The sequence below is a fragment of the Haemaphysalis longicornis genome, unplaced genomic scaffold (genome assembly GCF_048455015.1).
Source record: "Haemaphysalis longicornis isolate Haplotype H1 unplaced genomic scaffold, Haemaphysalis longicornis Haplotype H1 scaffold_9, whole genome shotgun sequence".
Lineage (NCBI taxonomy): Eukaryota > Metazoa > Arthropoda > Arachnida > Ixodida > Ixodidae > Haemaphysalis > Haemaphysalis longicornis.
In genome coordinates, this window is record NW_027526460.1 from 89,079,926 (window position 1) to 89,096,390 (window position 16,465).

At 47.5% G+C, this 16,465-nt stretch overlaps 1 protein-coding gene across 1 annotated transcript in view; it reads left to right on the forward strand.

The window, feature by feature from the left end:
• Window positions 1–6,189: 6,189 nt before the first annotated feature.
• The window catches only part of LOC144152720 (uncharacterized), a 51,710-nt gene continuing 41,434 nt past the window's right edge, over window positions 6,190–16,465 (forward strand). Inside the window, exons 1-3 of the mRNA XM_077684126.1 lie at window positions 6,190–6,271; window positions 11,993–12,156; window positions 14,225–14,418. Coding sequence (XP_077540252.1) covers window positions 6,214–6,271; window positions 11,993–12,156; window positions 14,225–14,418 — 416 coding nt within the window. The 5' untranslated portion in view covers window positions 6,190–6,213. The remainder of the gene's footprint in view (window positions 6,272–11,992; window positions 12,157–14,224; window positions 14,419–16,465) is intronic.

Sequence of the window (16,465 nt, forward strand, 5' to 3'; positions counted from 1 at the left end):
GGGAGATCCGTACCACGCAGGGGGTATAAGAGCGCGCGCGGTGCGCCGTAGACGTTCTTCTTCACTGGCAAGGCGAGCAGCGTTTGACGAAGGTGCAAGATGAGCGGGATATTGCACACGCACGGGGTGTGTACCGGAATCTGCAGCCTGCATTGCGGGGTGGCTGTTGCGTTGGCGCCATGACACGCGAACACGGTATGGGTAAGTGTCCACTATGTTCTGAATTTCTAGCAGAAGTTCATTGGATGTAAGCGTTTTACGAAGCTCTCGTACAGCTGCCGACGAATCAGTGTAAATTGTACACAGCGGTGAAGCGAGGTTGACTATCAACGATGTGCGTAGCAGAGCATCCCGCACTGCAAGGAGTTCTGCCTGCGTTGACCGGGTAAGTGCAGGTCACTGGATCGGGAGCCACAGTCGGGCAAAGTAGAGCGGTATGAAGAAAGGTATCAAAAGCCCTGTCGTCGACAAACATCAGCGAGGAAGAGCTATCAATGTCCACGGAAGGCGGAATCGGAGCAACAACCGTTCGGGGATGAATACGGGCAACAACAGGTCGTGTATCCGTTAATTGGTGGAACTTCCATGGGCGCTTACTCAAAATACAATCGCCGTGAGGCTGTTACCGACCTTATGACCGGTAATAACATCCTGGGTTAGACCATACTGCCTATCTTAGATTCATTTCAACAAGAAAAACCCGCCACACCCGAGGCTTTTCTTCAACCCCCTTTTTCGCCAGGACTAACTTTCAAGTTTTCATGGTTTCCTCGCACCGTTGAAGAATAAAATTTGTTACCTGTAGCTGCACCTTGATCTGTACAAAACCTAGCGTATCTAAACCGAAGTGCCGCTGTTCCGAACTGAAGTTTGCTGTGTTGATGCATTGCAGTCCTGCGAATAATTGTCTATCATTCTTTCCCCCGTATCGTGTTTTCTTTCGCCGTGACGCTGTTACTGATTTATTCCTTTTTTACCCCGTATTTCCTGTATTTTTGTTCGCTTTTTGCTCAAAGTGACTTGCGTAGAGTTGTACTTGTCTTGCCACTCCTGCTTGGGCTTTGTAAGCTTGCAGTATTTAATAAATAAACAAAATAAAAACAAATAAATAACTCCCTCAGTATCTTTATTTCAGTAATTCCATCAGAATGGCAATTCTCACTATTCGTTCAGTGCCTTTTTCAGTAATCCCCACAGAATGACCATTCCCACACTATCTAAAAATCAGCTACAATAATATGGCGCTAAAAATACTTTCTATACCCCTATAAGATGCGGAAGATTTATCTCAGGAAAACAGTAAAATTGTGACAGTAGCAAACCGTATGATTGGCAACAGAGCTCGAGTTACGTTCAACACGCTATGCAGAAACAAGCACGGGCATGCCTTACAGTTTTAAGCGATGGTTCCCATTTTCCCACGCCAGTTCCGCCTCCTCCAGACGGCTGCCGGCAGACGACGACGACAAAACGACGCGAGAGAAAATAAGAGCGCACCCGGCGATAAAGCCGGCAGACACAGGAGAAGAAAGGGACAGCAGCAGCTCGGTGTGGGGGCCAGTGCGCTGGGCGACGCGATCCTTTCTGGCGGAGTGTCGAGGGTCCAGAAACAGAATACGCACCCGGCTGGCAGTCAAATAAAAAAGAACGAGGAAGCGCGAAGCACCGCTACTGCGACGAAAAAAAAAAAAAAAAATAGAAGCCTACCTACGGCGGCGGAAACGGCTCGTTTTCCCCCCATAAGCGCTCCCCCCTTCCCAGCTTATCCATCCCCGCAGCGGCTTCACGGAGGGGCAGAAATCGCGCGCGCGTTGCCTCTGCAGAGCGGACGACCGTCCGAATCGCCGCTCACGCAACCGGTGTTTCATATTCCCGCCCTTTTTGTTTCTTGTCTAGCTTGCTGACCGGCGGTGGCGGTGGTGGTGGTGCTCCAGTGTTCGTTTCGCGTCGTCGAGCCATCATTATAATACGCGAAAAGAGGATCAAGAGCGCCTCCGCAGGGGCAGGCACAATGCACAGGCGCACACTCACACGGTGGGGGGAGAGCCCCTTCCGACTTCTCCGCTCCGCTTTCCGCGCGCCCTCCGCCTCCTCCCCGGCGGAGCGGATAAAACGAAGCGAAAAACGAAAGCTTTTTCCGGTCGCGGAGGAGAAAATCGTGACGGGCTGCGGCGGAGGCTGCTGCTGCCGTAGCGGCGGTGGCGGCAAGAGGGTAGACTCCGGGAGCGAAGCGCGGAGAGCAGGTTGTCCCGCGGCGCTGTGCGTGCCGGCAACCCTGGTGCACGCTCTCGGAGGGGGGCAGATCTCCTGCGTAGAGGGGCGAGAACTCCATGGAGCGGCTGTGCGGATTTCCAGCGGCGGCGGCGGTGTAGAGATCTGAGGTGGAATAGTTCGTCCATTTCGTGTCCGTTTCGAGCGAGTCCTGATTGGGTAAAGCAGATGACCCAAATGGGTCGCCGGGTCAAGCAAGGCGGGGCGTCGGTTTCCGAGACTTAGCAAATGCAGCTACGTCATGATTGAAATTACGCGAAATGGACATTTTCGAAACTGACAAACTTAGAATTCCCATGCTAGGATTCTTTTGTCGAGGGCACTTGCAAACAAGGCTCGAGGTGGATGAACGTACAGCCGCTGTCAAGTTTCTAGGCTAAGCAAAAAGTTTCTGGGCCGCAAAGAATTTAAGCAAAAGGTTGCCGTTCAGGTTTGACCTAATAGGAAGTTTTAGCATATCGTTACCGTGTTTACGTTACCGTTTACCGTGTTTGCGGGAGTAGACTGCGCAGCGCGAGAGTTACCGCGAACGGTAACTTACCGGCACAGGCTTCACCGTCGCCAGCGCTTCCGGTAACACGGTAAACGGTAACGCAAACACGGTAACGATATGCTAAAACTGCCTAATAACTATTAAGCTTGTCTGCTTATATCTTTGTGTCCTACTAACTTTTGTCGCTGCCTAGAAACTTTTGACGAAGACTGTAAGGTACAATTATTGCGAGCATGTCAAGTGCTTAGGATAAGAGGAACAAAGTTTGAAGATCCACGGTTTAGCTAAACCTAAGTTAGGTGTTCCTCAGATTTTTAGCATGCTGGCTAGCTTGTTTGATTTATAAGCTCTTTTTTTTAATGCATAAACATAAGCCCGATATTTTGTGTTCTGGTGTGGCGGTGGGCTTATAGCAGAATTCTACGCGTTGAATAGATAACGATGTAATAAAATTATTATTGAGTGTGGAGTACGTGAAAAAAATTTCCAGTATTTAAGCTCTTCGGGGTCGAAGAAAAATATTTTACTGGTTTAAGCCATAGTAAAGAAGGGTCATCATTTTTTTTTTTTTTGTTGCTTGGCCATTCTGAAGTTGAAGCTTTACAAGGCTCCGGTACACATCATTTGAATAAATATATATGCTTACTATATTAAAGTCCATAAAGAATAGTCCTACAAAAAATTCGTTAACCGTGAAATTCGATATAACCGAACCTCGTAACCTGGCGAGGTCAAAAAAGGCTGCGTTCGCCCAAACTTCTTATTTCGAGCGGTTGCAGCTTGCACAGAATCGAAGCCACGAGGGCGGTTATCTTTAGCCTCTCAGTGTTCCTCGCATCAGTTTCCGCGGCTGAGTCTATGGGCATCGACACCCTGAACAAGTCAGTCCGCGTACTAAACAGAAGCGCAGTAACTCCAAAACGTGCGTGCAGTTTGGCTTTACTGCGCTTGTGTTTGGGATAATTTGGCGTTACTGCGCCTGTACACGTGCAGTTGCGCCCAGTTTGATTTGCAAAGCTAATTCGCATTTAGAGCTTCCTCCAAGCTGTGTTTAAAATCAATCAGAGCCTTAAAAATAAGTACGCCTGAGACACATATAGCCTCAAAAGGCATCGGTCGTGGTACCGATGTTTATACGTCTAGAGTGATATTACCACCTGAATACCGATTAGCTTGAGCGCGCCGTACGGGGTGAACGACAGAGGATTACGCCTGAAAAGAATATCAAGGACACAGAAAGAGTTTCAAAGCAAGAAAACCACGCCGCAAACAGAAGAACGTGAAAGGCGGCCGACACGGTGCTCGCCGCACGAAATAGACAGGGGAAAAAGTGGGGGTGAGGGTTGATGGGCATCTGATTGCAGGGCATCTGATTGCAGAGAGACTCATTAAGGTTACTCGGGGGCAATGAAGTAACCTAACCTCAGCTCGGCTTGCCGCGGAGGGGGAAAATCTCGCACAGGAACGCGAGCATTAAATATGCAAAAAGGGAAAGTGAAGCAATATTCCGTCTTTAGAGCAGTTGATGGGAACGCGAAGTTTGACACACACTGAATTATTTATGTTTTCGTTCGATATGCCCAAAATTCCAGCCATAACATTAAATTACTTAAAATGCAAAGATAAAAAAAGTTGGTATATCCGAGTTTGCTATAACGGGGTCCGACTGTGTGCAGTGCAAGTCCGTAGAAAAAAACTGTGGTTGATTCCTCTGTCATAAGAATCAGTAAATCACGAAAGTGAAATGTGCAGCGAAATCTGCAGCTGAGCATGATTTGCGGGGGATCGGCGGCTGTCTTGTGGGCGTGCTTGGCGAGCGACGTCCTGCTGGCGGGTCGCTTTGGCAAAGGCGCACTGGCGTTATTTCAGTGACGGATATGACGTCACTGATATCTTGGTGTATCCAGGCATGAAACACTTTCGCATTAAAATATAAAACCCGAAAACGAACAACCCTAGGTATAACGTACTCTTTAGTACAAAGGTTGCTTCCCCGTAAGAAGACCCTGTGTGCAGGGGTGCACCCTTTACAGGCCGCTTGCTTCGTGGCACTGGTGTAATTTCCGTGACGGATATGACGTCAGTTAAATCTTCGTAGATCCCGGAATGAAACACCTTCGTGTTAAAAAAAAGAACGAGTTGTGCGCAGAATAAGATCTCGGCACACTCGGGATGAATGACGCGCAATGCCTCGACTGATCAACGTGACCTCTATCTGCACGAAAGAAAAAAAAGTGACAGTAGTTTGTTTTCTGTCTCGTTGGCTAATATAACTGCTATCCTACAGCTGCGTGTTCGCTTTATATCTCACTGCACGCGCAGTTCCCAGAAATCTTGGCAGTCGGCCTCTGGTGTACGCCCAAAAAGCTTCATGAAACTCAGCGTTTCCCGCTAGTGAAATAAAATGAAGGGTACAAGGTAAAATGTTTCGGTAGGCTTTATTACATTAGGCATACAAAAAAGGGTAAACTACGAGAGTTACTCTGTCATGTGGAATAATAATAATAATAATATTAATAAACAAATAGCAACACAGCAGCAACAATAATAACAATTATTATTAATATTGTAGGTAATTCATGTACACCACATTAATCTTGCGAGGCCTGCAGGGTTGTTACGTTTAGTCTATTAATTTGTTTATCAAATTTTGTTTTTTGTTATCCGTGCACCAACTGCAGCCGTTGTTCCTGGGCAGCTAAATGAACCCAATTGTCTGATTATTTTATGCCCAAGTCGTTGTTTCATATTAATCACAAACCACGGTGAACAGTTTCACTTCAAGTAAATAAACATCGAAACAAAATTCATGTACCAGTCCAGAAAACGGCAATTAGTGCTTTAAGTTCCCTTATTCGGGGCATCCAGGATGCTTTAATTAGATGCCCAGAACCCCTGCCCTCCTAGTGAGCATTCCCTTCAACAAAAAACAACCGTCGCATGTAAGATTCCCATGCTACGTGTAGAATCCCGACACTCCGTGCGGTACATTTCATTCAACAAAAATCAATCGTCGCATGTCAGATGCCCAGAATCCTGACACTCCGTGCGGGACATTTCATTCAACAAAAAACAACCGTCGCATGTCAGATGCCCAGGCTACGCGTAGAATCCTGACCCTCCGTGTGGAACATTCTATTCAACAAAAAACAACCGTCACATGTCAGTTGCCCAGGCTACGTGTAGAATCCCGACCCTCCGCGCGGACATTCCCTTCAACGAAAAATCCGCGGCATGTCAAGTGTGACCGCTATAGAACCAACGCTTCCTGCGCTCATCTAAACGCATGGTTGCGTAAACAATAAGTTCGACACCGGAACAGACCGGAAAGCGCACCTGCTCGGAGCGCACGGCCGCTCCGAAGCATCGCAACGGAAAGCGGACCTCGAGCGATTGCGTATGAGTCAGTGGGCGCCACCTTACGGCGAGCGACGGTAGTAGGGGGGAAGATGGCGTATATCAACATAGCAGAATGGACACCGGAGCACGTCGCGGACTGGTTAAGAGGTAATTACCGTTTAATTTCCTTGAGAATGGGGTTTGTGATGTGTGTCAAAGTGGCCTCCATCGTTCGCGACCCATAAACGCTCGGCAGCGCGTGCCTAGACGCTCGTAGTCGTCTCGTGCCATCCGCTGTCGGAGGGAGTTCACCACGGCGCCCAGGTTATGATGCTCGCTGTGGTGGAATTTCGGAATCGCTTTGATTCTGCGCTTGTTTTGTTACACCACGCGATAGGCGAGGTCAAAACACTGCAGTGTTAGTTTATGGTTCGCTGTTATGACTGGCAACCGCGTCGTTTGTACCGACGACCTGTCGGCGCGTCGATACGCTGATCAAGTTAGCGTGAAACCGGCCGTTTAAAGGGCCCTGACGGTTCGCTGCATTGGCGGCGCGCTTCGTAGAAACCGCTTGTCAGTTGCCTCATCCCTCGAAACGTCGTTCGAAGCTCGCTGAAACGAGCTCCGGTGCTCTTCAACTTTATTGGCATTCGTTTTTACTCGAAACTTATCAGAGTTCACGTTCGATTGCTTAACAATTGAGCGTCGCTTTGATCTTTCCGTACCGCCGGAACGAAAATACGCGATGGAAAAACCGCGCCGGTTGTGGAGCGATCGATTTTTTTCGCACGTGCGGTTGGGATCGCCGCAACGCCCGCTTCCGTTTTTAAACCGTGGGAACGAAACCAACCAGACCTTATCCCCGACGAGGAGAAAGCGCAGTTGTCTTAGAGTTATTGTGGAGCGATTATTGATTTCCCCCGGCGCGTTTTGCGTCGCCGACTGTTTTCTGATCTATGACCACTTGTTGCGAAACTCGCGTCGTTCGATCTTCGAAATCGACTAAATTCAATTACCGCGCGGACATTGTGATACAAAGTTTTCGCATTTGCGCCGTGCCTTCCTTTTTTTTTTTTTTTTTCCCGGCCGTTGCTGTGACGCAAGTGTTCCCCGTTTTGTGCTGCTTTTTATGCGTGGCAGCCGAGTTATTAGAAGCCGCTGTTTCGCGCCGCGATGACTCAAGGTCTACGGAGCGAGTCATACAGCGCGCTCATTACGGCGCCACGCTTCCGAGTGCAGTGCGTGTTTTTACTTTTTGTCTTTTCGCGCTCTTCCTTGCAAAGACGGGCCCGTCAAAGCCCGCCTTTGTGTCTTATTGCGCGCGGTTAAGGCGCTTACTCGCAGGGTCCATTATTGCCAAGGCGTTACTTTGCGACCAAACGGGATAATAACCGGACCTCTTGTTGTTGGCCGCTCTTTGCCTTTGTATGTGCGTTGTAGGCGCGGTGAGGTGTCATTAAAGGCGCGGAAAGAGTAGCGTCGAACAGGGAACAGGCCTTGACCCAATTGGCTCGTTGCAGTCACTCAGTTGTGTTTTGGTGTCTTGAGGAAGTGGCGCAAATTCAAGCTTGAAAAATTGGGCAGGCGAGTTCTGTGAGATCATCTTTTTGAAGCTGTTGTCAGTTCTGTCAAATATTCCACAGCTACCGGTGTTTGCCAACATAATATTATGCGAGCACTCTTATTTGAGTTTAGGATATCACATCCCCTACGCAAAAGTTTGCATCCTATGCGTATCATTAAAACGGTCCTTTGAACACATCACAATCGTGTAGTCGTAAGGGCTCATCTGAGCCAAGTGCCACTTTTTTTGCGCACACAAGAAAGCTCACAATTACGTTGCAAAATTGGTGACTACTTGTGCGTGCCTGCTTTGAATCTTCGTACTGAATTTGCGCATCACCTCCGTGTTTTGTTTATGCGTCACAAATCAGATGTTCGAGGTATTGAACATTTTTTTGGGTGCTTCCAGTGATGTGCAGCTGTTTTCGTTGCATCGATGAGCTGCTCAATATCAGCCAGCACTTTCAAAGCTGACAGTTCTAGTTAATTAGCATACTCTGCAGCATGACTCTGCACTTTTGTGTTCGTCTCTGTTGATGACTTATTTTTTGGGTATCCTTTCATGGGCCTTGGAACATGACGTGCACTCATCATGTGGGAGGTCGTCGCTTTTAGGCTGCACGAATGCGCTGTGCGTGTGTCGAGTCTAAAAAAACATCTCATCAAGCAGGGCATGTACCGAAACACGTTTCATAATAGTGGTATTCCAACCTCTCTAATTTGCGCACCTTGATTACCTAAAAAGAAATAAAAGAACCAAATAACGCGAATGGAATGACAAAAGCACAAACTGCTGCAGGTGGCTGCCTTAAATGATGTACTTTTTGCTGCGAGTTTGAGAAATGTCAGAGGCATTTGCTTCATTGTTGGGGTCATTGATGGTCGTGCGATGGGGCTATGTGGGGGATTGCAAAGACTTAATCTAAGTGCTCAGAATATGATAAATTACGGTAATTCTTGTTAATTACTAATTGCGGTACATGCACAATGCTGTGACCTCCCCCGCCTGCACATTGTGTTTTGGACTAGTTTGTTGGACGCACAAGAGATGGCGCCACAACCTGCTTGAAGTGAAAGTGTAGACCCAAGGGGATACAATGTTTTTGCTGAGGGACAAGGAGACGGGGACATCGCACTGAGCCAGATTCAACTGCACTGAAAACAATGCAGGAAGAAAGAAAGAAATTAGCACTCTTTTGATGTGTGAGGACGGTAGAAGAAATCTTGAGGGAGGAGGTTACCTAAACTGTTCCCTTACTATTCCTAAACTATTCCCTTATGTGTGTTTAGTGTAGTTTTGGGCAGTAACTAGTCGCTGATGGTGTGCTACCAGTAACTCTATACGTATTTCTCGATGATTTGCTACCAACGCATTACCTTTTTAATTCCAGGGATGGAAACCAGCGTTACTTTATTTAGCATGATCTGTCTGTTGCGGTTACTTTTAACTCTCTGTAGAAAACAAAAATGAAGTAACGACAAGCGTGGTCATGGGACCTATGGGCTGTCACAGAAACTGTAAAGCAACGTTGGAAAGCAATTCTGTAAACGCGCAAGGGAAAGTTTAGCAAAACTTTGTTGCTGGGTCCATGTTGTAGTCTAGGTTGAACAAGTCTGGCTGGGTGTGCCCAGTGCCGATCCAAAGTTTCACAGCTTCAAGTGCCTGCATCTGATCAACAGATCTACAGCAGCAAGTCAGAGATCTCAGTTGCACGAGCTAACAACGTTCTTTAAGATCGTGATCTTCATTCAGCAAAGTGCAGGAATTCTGTATGTTTCACCAACTGAATTTTTATTTAGTGTTTTTTCATCAAGAGAGGGCAAGTCCCAGATGAAAACTTTGAGCAACAGCTATTGTTAACTGTTTTTTTCAACTATGTATATGCCATCACACATGCACTAAGTGTGGAGGAGGCGATTGAAATGGAATTTTTTATCCAGCTGCTTGTCTGCCCAACTTTCCATCAAAAAAAATTATTGTTAAGGTTCAATTTCGATCACCTTTTCATAGAGATGAATAAGTAGCAATGTTGCTTTTTTGAGTGATGTAACATGGTATTCATTCAAACTTTGAAAGTAATGTAGGTAACCATAATGAAGTTCTGGCATGTGCCCATCACTGTTAAAACGTTTGGGGAAAGGGGCTTTGTGGCCCTTTGAATCATGTTATTTTACATTTTTAATGAATGGGATTGAGTCTTGGCATGCCAATGACCAGTCTAGAAAAACTTTACCAATACAAAACGGTGGACAAAACGGCAGAAAGTATAAAGCACTGGTTTCAATGCTCGAAATGAGCCACTGTGAATGCAGTAGGTGTGTGTGCTTTGTGTCTCCTTCCTGCACTTTGAAACGAACTTTTGCTGCTGGTGGTAAACAGCAGTAGCTTGTTGCCAATAGGTCATTCCCCTTCCCATCCTTTTTACACTTTGTTCCTTTCTGCTTACTCGTGCTCTAGCTGCGGCTGGGTTTTTATACATGGGCATGTGGTACATTGCTTGATGTGTACTGCTAGAAAAAGTGATGAGCGCCCAATTGATGCCCCGTTTCCGACTCTTTTCCGGCTTGATGAAGTATTATCGCCACCTATTTGAACCTTGTTCACCGAGCCAAGTGACAGTAGTCAGGACATGAGTTCATCATCATCATCATCATCATCATAAACCAACAACAACCCGCCGTGGGGGTTAAAGCTGCGTTCCAATTCGCGGACAGCTTGGTAGACAGCCTACGAAGCAGTCTAACTAGACGTTTAAAGGAATAAAATTGGAACGACGCCGCGGTCGCAAATGCAACACCAGCGCAGACGACAGCGTCGTAGCAGACGTTGATATTTGCAAGCCGCAAGTTTCGTAACTTATATTACCATTGCTGTTACAAACGTTACGTAATTTAAAAATTAAACAAAGTCATCTTTCTCACTAGTAAACTATGCTAAATATTTCAATAAAATGATAAGTGCTTTTGTTTTAACATCAATACACAAAAAGGTGGCGCTGGCGTTACTTATTAGTTTAGACAGGAAGGTAGCCTGCATCGTTGCTGACTTTGATGCTGTCTCCTTGAAGCAGTCTTCGTTGACTGCTTCATTCGAATTGCAACGGGGCTTAACATGGTGGACTGTCCGCGAAGACGGCAACGAAGCTGTCTAAATGGTAAATTGGAATGCACCCTGAGTGGCTGAGGTGTTGTGCTGCTGAGCCCAAGGTCGTGGGTTCGATCCCAGCTACGGTGGCCATTTTTCTCATGGAGGCGCAAAACGAAAACTTCTGTGTGTTGAGGCTTCGGTGCATGTGAAAGATCCCCAGGTGTTTAAAATGAAGCCTGAACCCCCCACCATAGAGCTTCATACTAATATATGCTAGAGGAAAATCTGGCGCCGCAGTGTAGGCATGCCACGCTTCAGCGAGCGTTCTGTCATGTACCGGGCAGGAATGTTCCGCTTGTCCTTGGCGTGGCTCATGAACAGGCTGAAAAGTTGCCTGTGGCTGCAAAAAAGCAACTATACTACTGTAGAAGGTTTTTCAGGTTTGTTTTGTTATAATAAAATTAAAGCTCCTGGAAGATTTAGTTGTCAGTAATTATTTAAAAACTTCATGCAAGATGAACAACAAAAAGATGTTACCCTTTTTTGTTGATTTTGGCTTCGAGACAAAAAAGGAGCCATGTGACTAGCCAAGCCAAGTAGGTGAAGAACGTCGCTAGCTGCATGGCAGTACCCACGACGACCCGTGATTGCAGCGCCAGATTTCCTTTTAGTATGCATTGGTATGAAATCTATGCTGTCCCCTATGGTGTGCCTGATAGCCTGTATGTAGCTTTGGTATGTCAAACCTCCGAATTCATTTAAGAACAACAGTGAAGCAGCAAGAACCCATGAAATGTAGAGTTACTCAATATACACTGGCTGCAAAACTTCCCATATGCCCCATGTATCAAGAAGTGGTCTGCAGTTAGCCCCCTTGCTCTGGGGCAAGCAGGGGCTGGCACGGGGCAGTTGACTAGCCTGTCATCTGCTGGCAGAAAGTTGAAGTAGTACCTTAGTAAATATAACCTAGTTTAATGTTTCCCAGTTTGAAAAGCAAGCCTTATGTATTGAGTTGTATTACTAAGTAAAATGTTTAGCCAAGTTCAGTTTTTGCCCCCTAGGTTCTGCACCATTGCAGTTGCCCCTCAGCTGCAATGAGGCAAAGGTGCTCACAGGACCCAGATCGTGAAGTAGAGTTTTTCAAGTGGTATATTTCGAGGACCTCTGGTGCTGTCTAATTAATGGATGCAGTGATCCGAGGTGGCTGCCCAGTAACGTCTCCCTCCTCCCTGTCGCAGGCCTGGACGACATCATCATCCCGTACGTGCACTTCTTCCTGAACAACAACATCGATGGCCACCACCTGCTCACCCTGGGCCCCGACGACCTCAGCAGCCTCAACATCGCCAAGGCCGGCCACCAGGAGCTCATTCTGGAGGCCGTCGACCAGCTGCGCCAGCTCGTGAGTGTCCTCCTCTTGATTCCGGGCCTGGGGGACGACGTTGGCGTCTGTGGCAGTGGTTTTGCTGTCTCTGGATGGGAATGCACCCTTGGCTTGAAACTTTAGCTTTGCTTAACATGGTTTATGCCCCCCCCCCCCCCCCCCCTCCAAAAAAAAAAAAAATAGAGCCGTTCCACTCCATGTGAAAGCTGTCAGAAGTGCAGAGCAGTGATTCGCCATAATGGGCTGTGGCGCCATTATCTACTCACTGGTACCACCCAAAGCGATTCCATGGCTGTAGAGGGTAGACGAACTTAAATTTTCACGAAATTACCCAACATTATAGACTAGCGCGTAAGGTACTTCCCCCGGCTAATCCACAGCTTTTTTCGGTCAAAAAAAAGTGTCTCGTGGCTAAATGGAGCTGAGGGAGCTACCAAATGCCAGTTCTCTCAAATCGAACTAGGTTGTGTTTTGTCTCCGTTGCTTTTTTTCAATGAACCTGTTGATTTCACCCCCCAGTAGAACTAGCAGTTCTTCTCCGTGAACAGTTGCAGACATGAAAGGGTAGAGCCACTAGTGTAGCTTATTTTGTGGCTCCATGAAAGGGGTTGTAAAAGAGGTCGGGGATGTGAACATTAAAGGGGCACTGACACAAAAATTTTGCATCTTGTTTTTTTTGTTGCGATAAGTAGCTAGTGACCTACTTATAACCTGTAGAAACCTCATTTGCTTCAGCGTGCGACGGTTGTTTAATTAGAGGCATTTTCAATGCGGCCAGTCGCAGTTTCGGTTTCAGCGAGTGCCGCGAAACGATGGATTTTGTGGATTTTGTGCGAACAAAGCTGACCACGTGACCATCGGAGGGATATCACAGAGCAGAGCCGCCGTAGCACTGTCGAATCCGCATCGACGGCAGTTTCTGCGAATGCCCCCACGTACTGATCTCGTGAGGCGCTTAATTAAAAAGTGACTGTGGATGTGACGCAGGCGCTGCGAGTGCAAATGCTACCGCGGCTAAAGAACGACGCGCGACGCTCGAGACGGTGGGTGGCAAGACGCGCGCTGGGAGCAGCCGGCCGGTCTGCCTACAGGTCCGCCTACAGATGTGTTCGGCTCAGCACTGCGGCGGATATTCGAGTGCCGCTCTCGTAAGCGGTGCAGATGACAATTTTTAATGCAACCCGCCATCGCATCATTAACTCCTTTCTCACGTAAGCCAACATGGTCGGGACTTGGGGACAATTTCGTGCAGCGGTAACAAGCTAGATCGCTCGAGCTACCTGCGCCGGCCTGGGCCACTTCGTGGCCGTGGCCGCCGCCTGCACAGCGACCGTGCGGCTAGCTCAGTGGGCTTTTCGTGCCTCCGGCGCGTTCGCATCCAATGGTAATAAACAGTAATAGAAACAGAGTGCCTGGAATCGCTGTAGAACTTTGGTCGCGGCCAGATGCCCGATTAGCTGACGAAATCACGGCGCCTCCGACGCCAACGATCGGGTTGTTCGTTCTCGAGAGCAGAAGCTCCGCCCTCCGGCCCTCCGATTGGAGCGGCGAGCCGCGCGAGCCGGCGCAAAACGCCGGTAGTGCGGAAGCGGCAAACACAAACTCGTGACGTGTTTGGATGTTGTTTATTTACAATTGCGCGTGGTCCTCTGCTGGCTGCTCGGTTGCGTTTCGCACACTTCAAAACTGATTTTAAATATGTTCTAGGCTGTATTCGCCGCTGATATTTTGCAGATGATGTATGTGTGTTCCCTCCAATCTATCTCCGAAGTTATCTCGCCTTCAAAATTTTGTGTCAGTGCCCCTTTAACGCATATTCTTAAAGCTTTTTGTGCCTTGCATCCACTGCTGACTTATGAGGGGGGAGAGGCCCTGTCAAGCAGTGCGAATTCACTGCTGTTTTCTTTCAACTGCAGTTCGTAAGTTCAAAATGAAAATAAATTTATTGATTGACCGATTTATTAATTGATTGACTGACTGATTAATTGGTTGACTGACTGACTGTTTGATCGACTGATTCATTAATTGATTGGATTGGATTGGATCTGATTGCTGACCGATTCTTCCTTGACGTGGTGGCTTGCAGCACTACAAGCTGATCACGGAGAACCTCCAGTCGCTGGCGCTGAAGCTGGGCTGCCGGGCGCGCAGCGTCTACAATGACATCAAGCGCATCACGCCCAGCGAGCAGGACAGTGCCACCAAGATTGCCACCTCCATCCTGGCCGACGTCTCCGAGGTCCTGCTGGCCGTCAAGGCCTTCGTTTCCTGGCTTGACAGGTGGGGCCACACTCTCGGTCCTCTGTTCTAGTGCTGGCGAGCAACTCCTGCTTTATTGGGGGCGCACAGCTGCAGCTACTGCTGTTTTGCACTGCTGTTAGGCGGCGGGGGTCTGCCAATTGTTTTCCTGCTTCTGTGGTTAGATACAGGGTTCTCGTCAAGATGGGCACGGCTTGAGCCCTAACGGTTAAAGGAGCACTGACACGAAAATTTTATGTTACACTTTTATTGCTTTTATCGATGCTTAATGGTCTGGCCAACCTGAAACAGCACTTCAAATACTTCAGCACGCGATAGTTAATTACATTGAATGGCCTGAAAATCGTTTGTTTCAAATTGCCGCGCTTTCATCCCGAACGCCGCATATGACAGACTCCCTGCCTGACCTCACCGCTTTGTGCGGACGTCACCGGCGCCCGCTTGAGAGGGTGTTGCGCCCGCTCGCCGCTCGTGGGGCCGCGTGCGTTAAGTGACGTCACGAGTTTTTGACGAGCGCTGATGCGTCACTTCTTTTTCCTCTCCTGGAGTGATGTCACGCTGATGTCCATTTGCTGAGTGCCGCTCCGCGCGCTGCTCCGTCGGCGCGATAAATGAGATCCAATTGAACTATGTTCTTCGCGTCGCAGGCCGCTCATGTTTCAGCCAGGGTATTCTGTTGAGTGAAGGAAGCGAACTGTGCAATAATGTTAACGCCCAAAATTGGTGTCAGTGCTCCTTTAAGCTTTTCTTCTTCACTTACTTGCTTGTAATCTATCTCTCGAGTTTTCCTCGTATGGGGTGCGGGGTTATTTTTTGGGGGAATGTGAGGAATAAATACCAGAGTTTTGTCCTGGCTCCAGGCAAAAACTTGTCTGTGCGCATGTTGGTGCTTATGTCGCAGTGTTCCCATTATCGTTTCTGTAATTACAAAAAAGAGATAAAAAGGGTCCCCCTTCTATAGGTTATTCTTGAGGAGCAACCTTGCTTGGGGCTTTACACTGCACCTGAACTTCACTTATTGATTGGGAAGCTGCAAAGCTATGAACATGCTTGTGGACGGGGTGGGCAAACTGGATGAATACCTGTCCTCAATAGCACAACAGGAATGTAGTGAGGTGGGATAGAGGTAGAAGGGTGAGGGGAAGTTTCCGTCCTGAAAGTGGGAATCCAGGTACAATACAGCGTCTGCAGGCAGATGTATTTACAAGGCATTTTATTTTGATCGCAACAACATATTAAAGAAAGGTAAAAGTTCAATGCATCTCAGTTTTCATGAGTGCCTGCGTTTCTGAGCGGCCACTAGAAAGTGCAGTGGTGATTGCAGTGGTTAGCGTAATTCACCCAAATATATTAGTTGACTTTCTAATTTGAGTTTTGGGGTAGTGCACGGTTTGGCAAGAAATCAGAGTCGGCTAAAAACAAAGCTGGCTCACTTTGCAGAAATCCCAAATCCTGTTTCTGTAAAGTATATTCTAGTGTAAAACTGTGTGCATACGTGTGGACCCGCCCCTCCGTGATATTAAACGCCCCATATGCCGCAGCCTGAAAACTCAGCCTAGGCATCTCGTTTCAGTGAATGTATGTTGCAAGTGCAAAAAATGGTAAAGCAGAAGATTTTTCAGTGTGACCGATGGCGTTCCGTCAAAAATCTAATGTATTTCTCCATAGGCCGGTTGGTCTACTGAAAAGCTCTGATAAGATCTCTGTACACACGGCATGTTCGTGAAACTGGGCTTGCGTTGTGTCTGAACGGTTACTTGAAAATTGTGAATAAGGAACTGTTCCAGATAAGACAATACATGCATCACTCATGAACAAGGAGTACAGTAGTGTACCTGTATCTTGTTGGTATACATTTAGATTGTTGTAAGATGTGTTTAGTCAGTGCGTGAGAAATCGTCGCATGGGCTCGTTCTTCATTTCTGATTTGGGTTTTTGAAGCTTTGACGATCGATTGAAGGCGGTTTCAGTGAGGGTTGGATGCACTTTTTAGCAAAGGTTTCGATGCACTTTTGACACAGTTTTGATGTTAGAAAGATTTCGCTTATTTCTCAACTTTCTTTAGGAA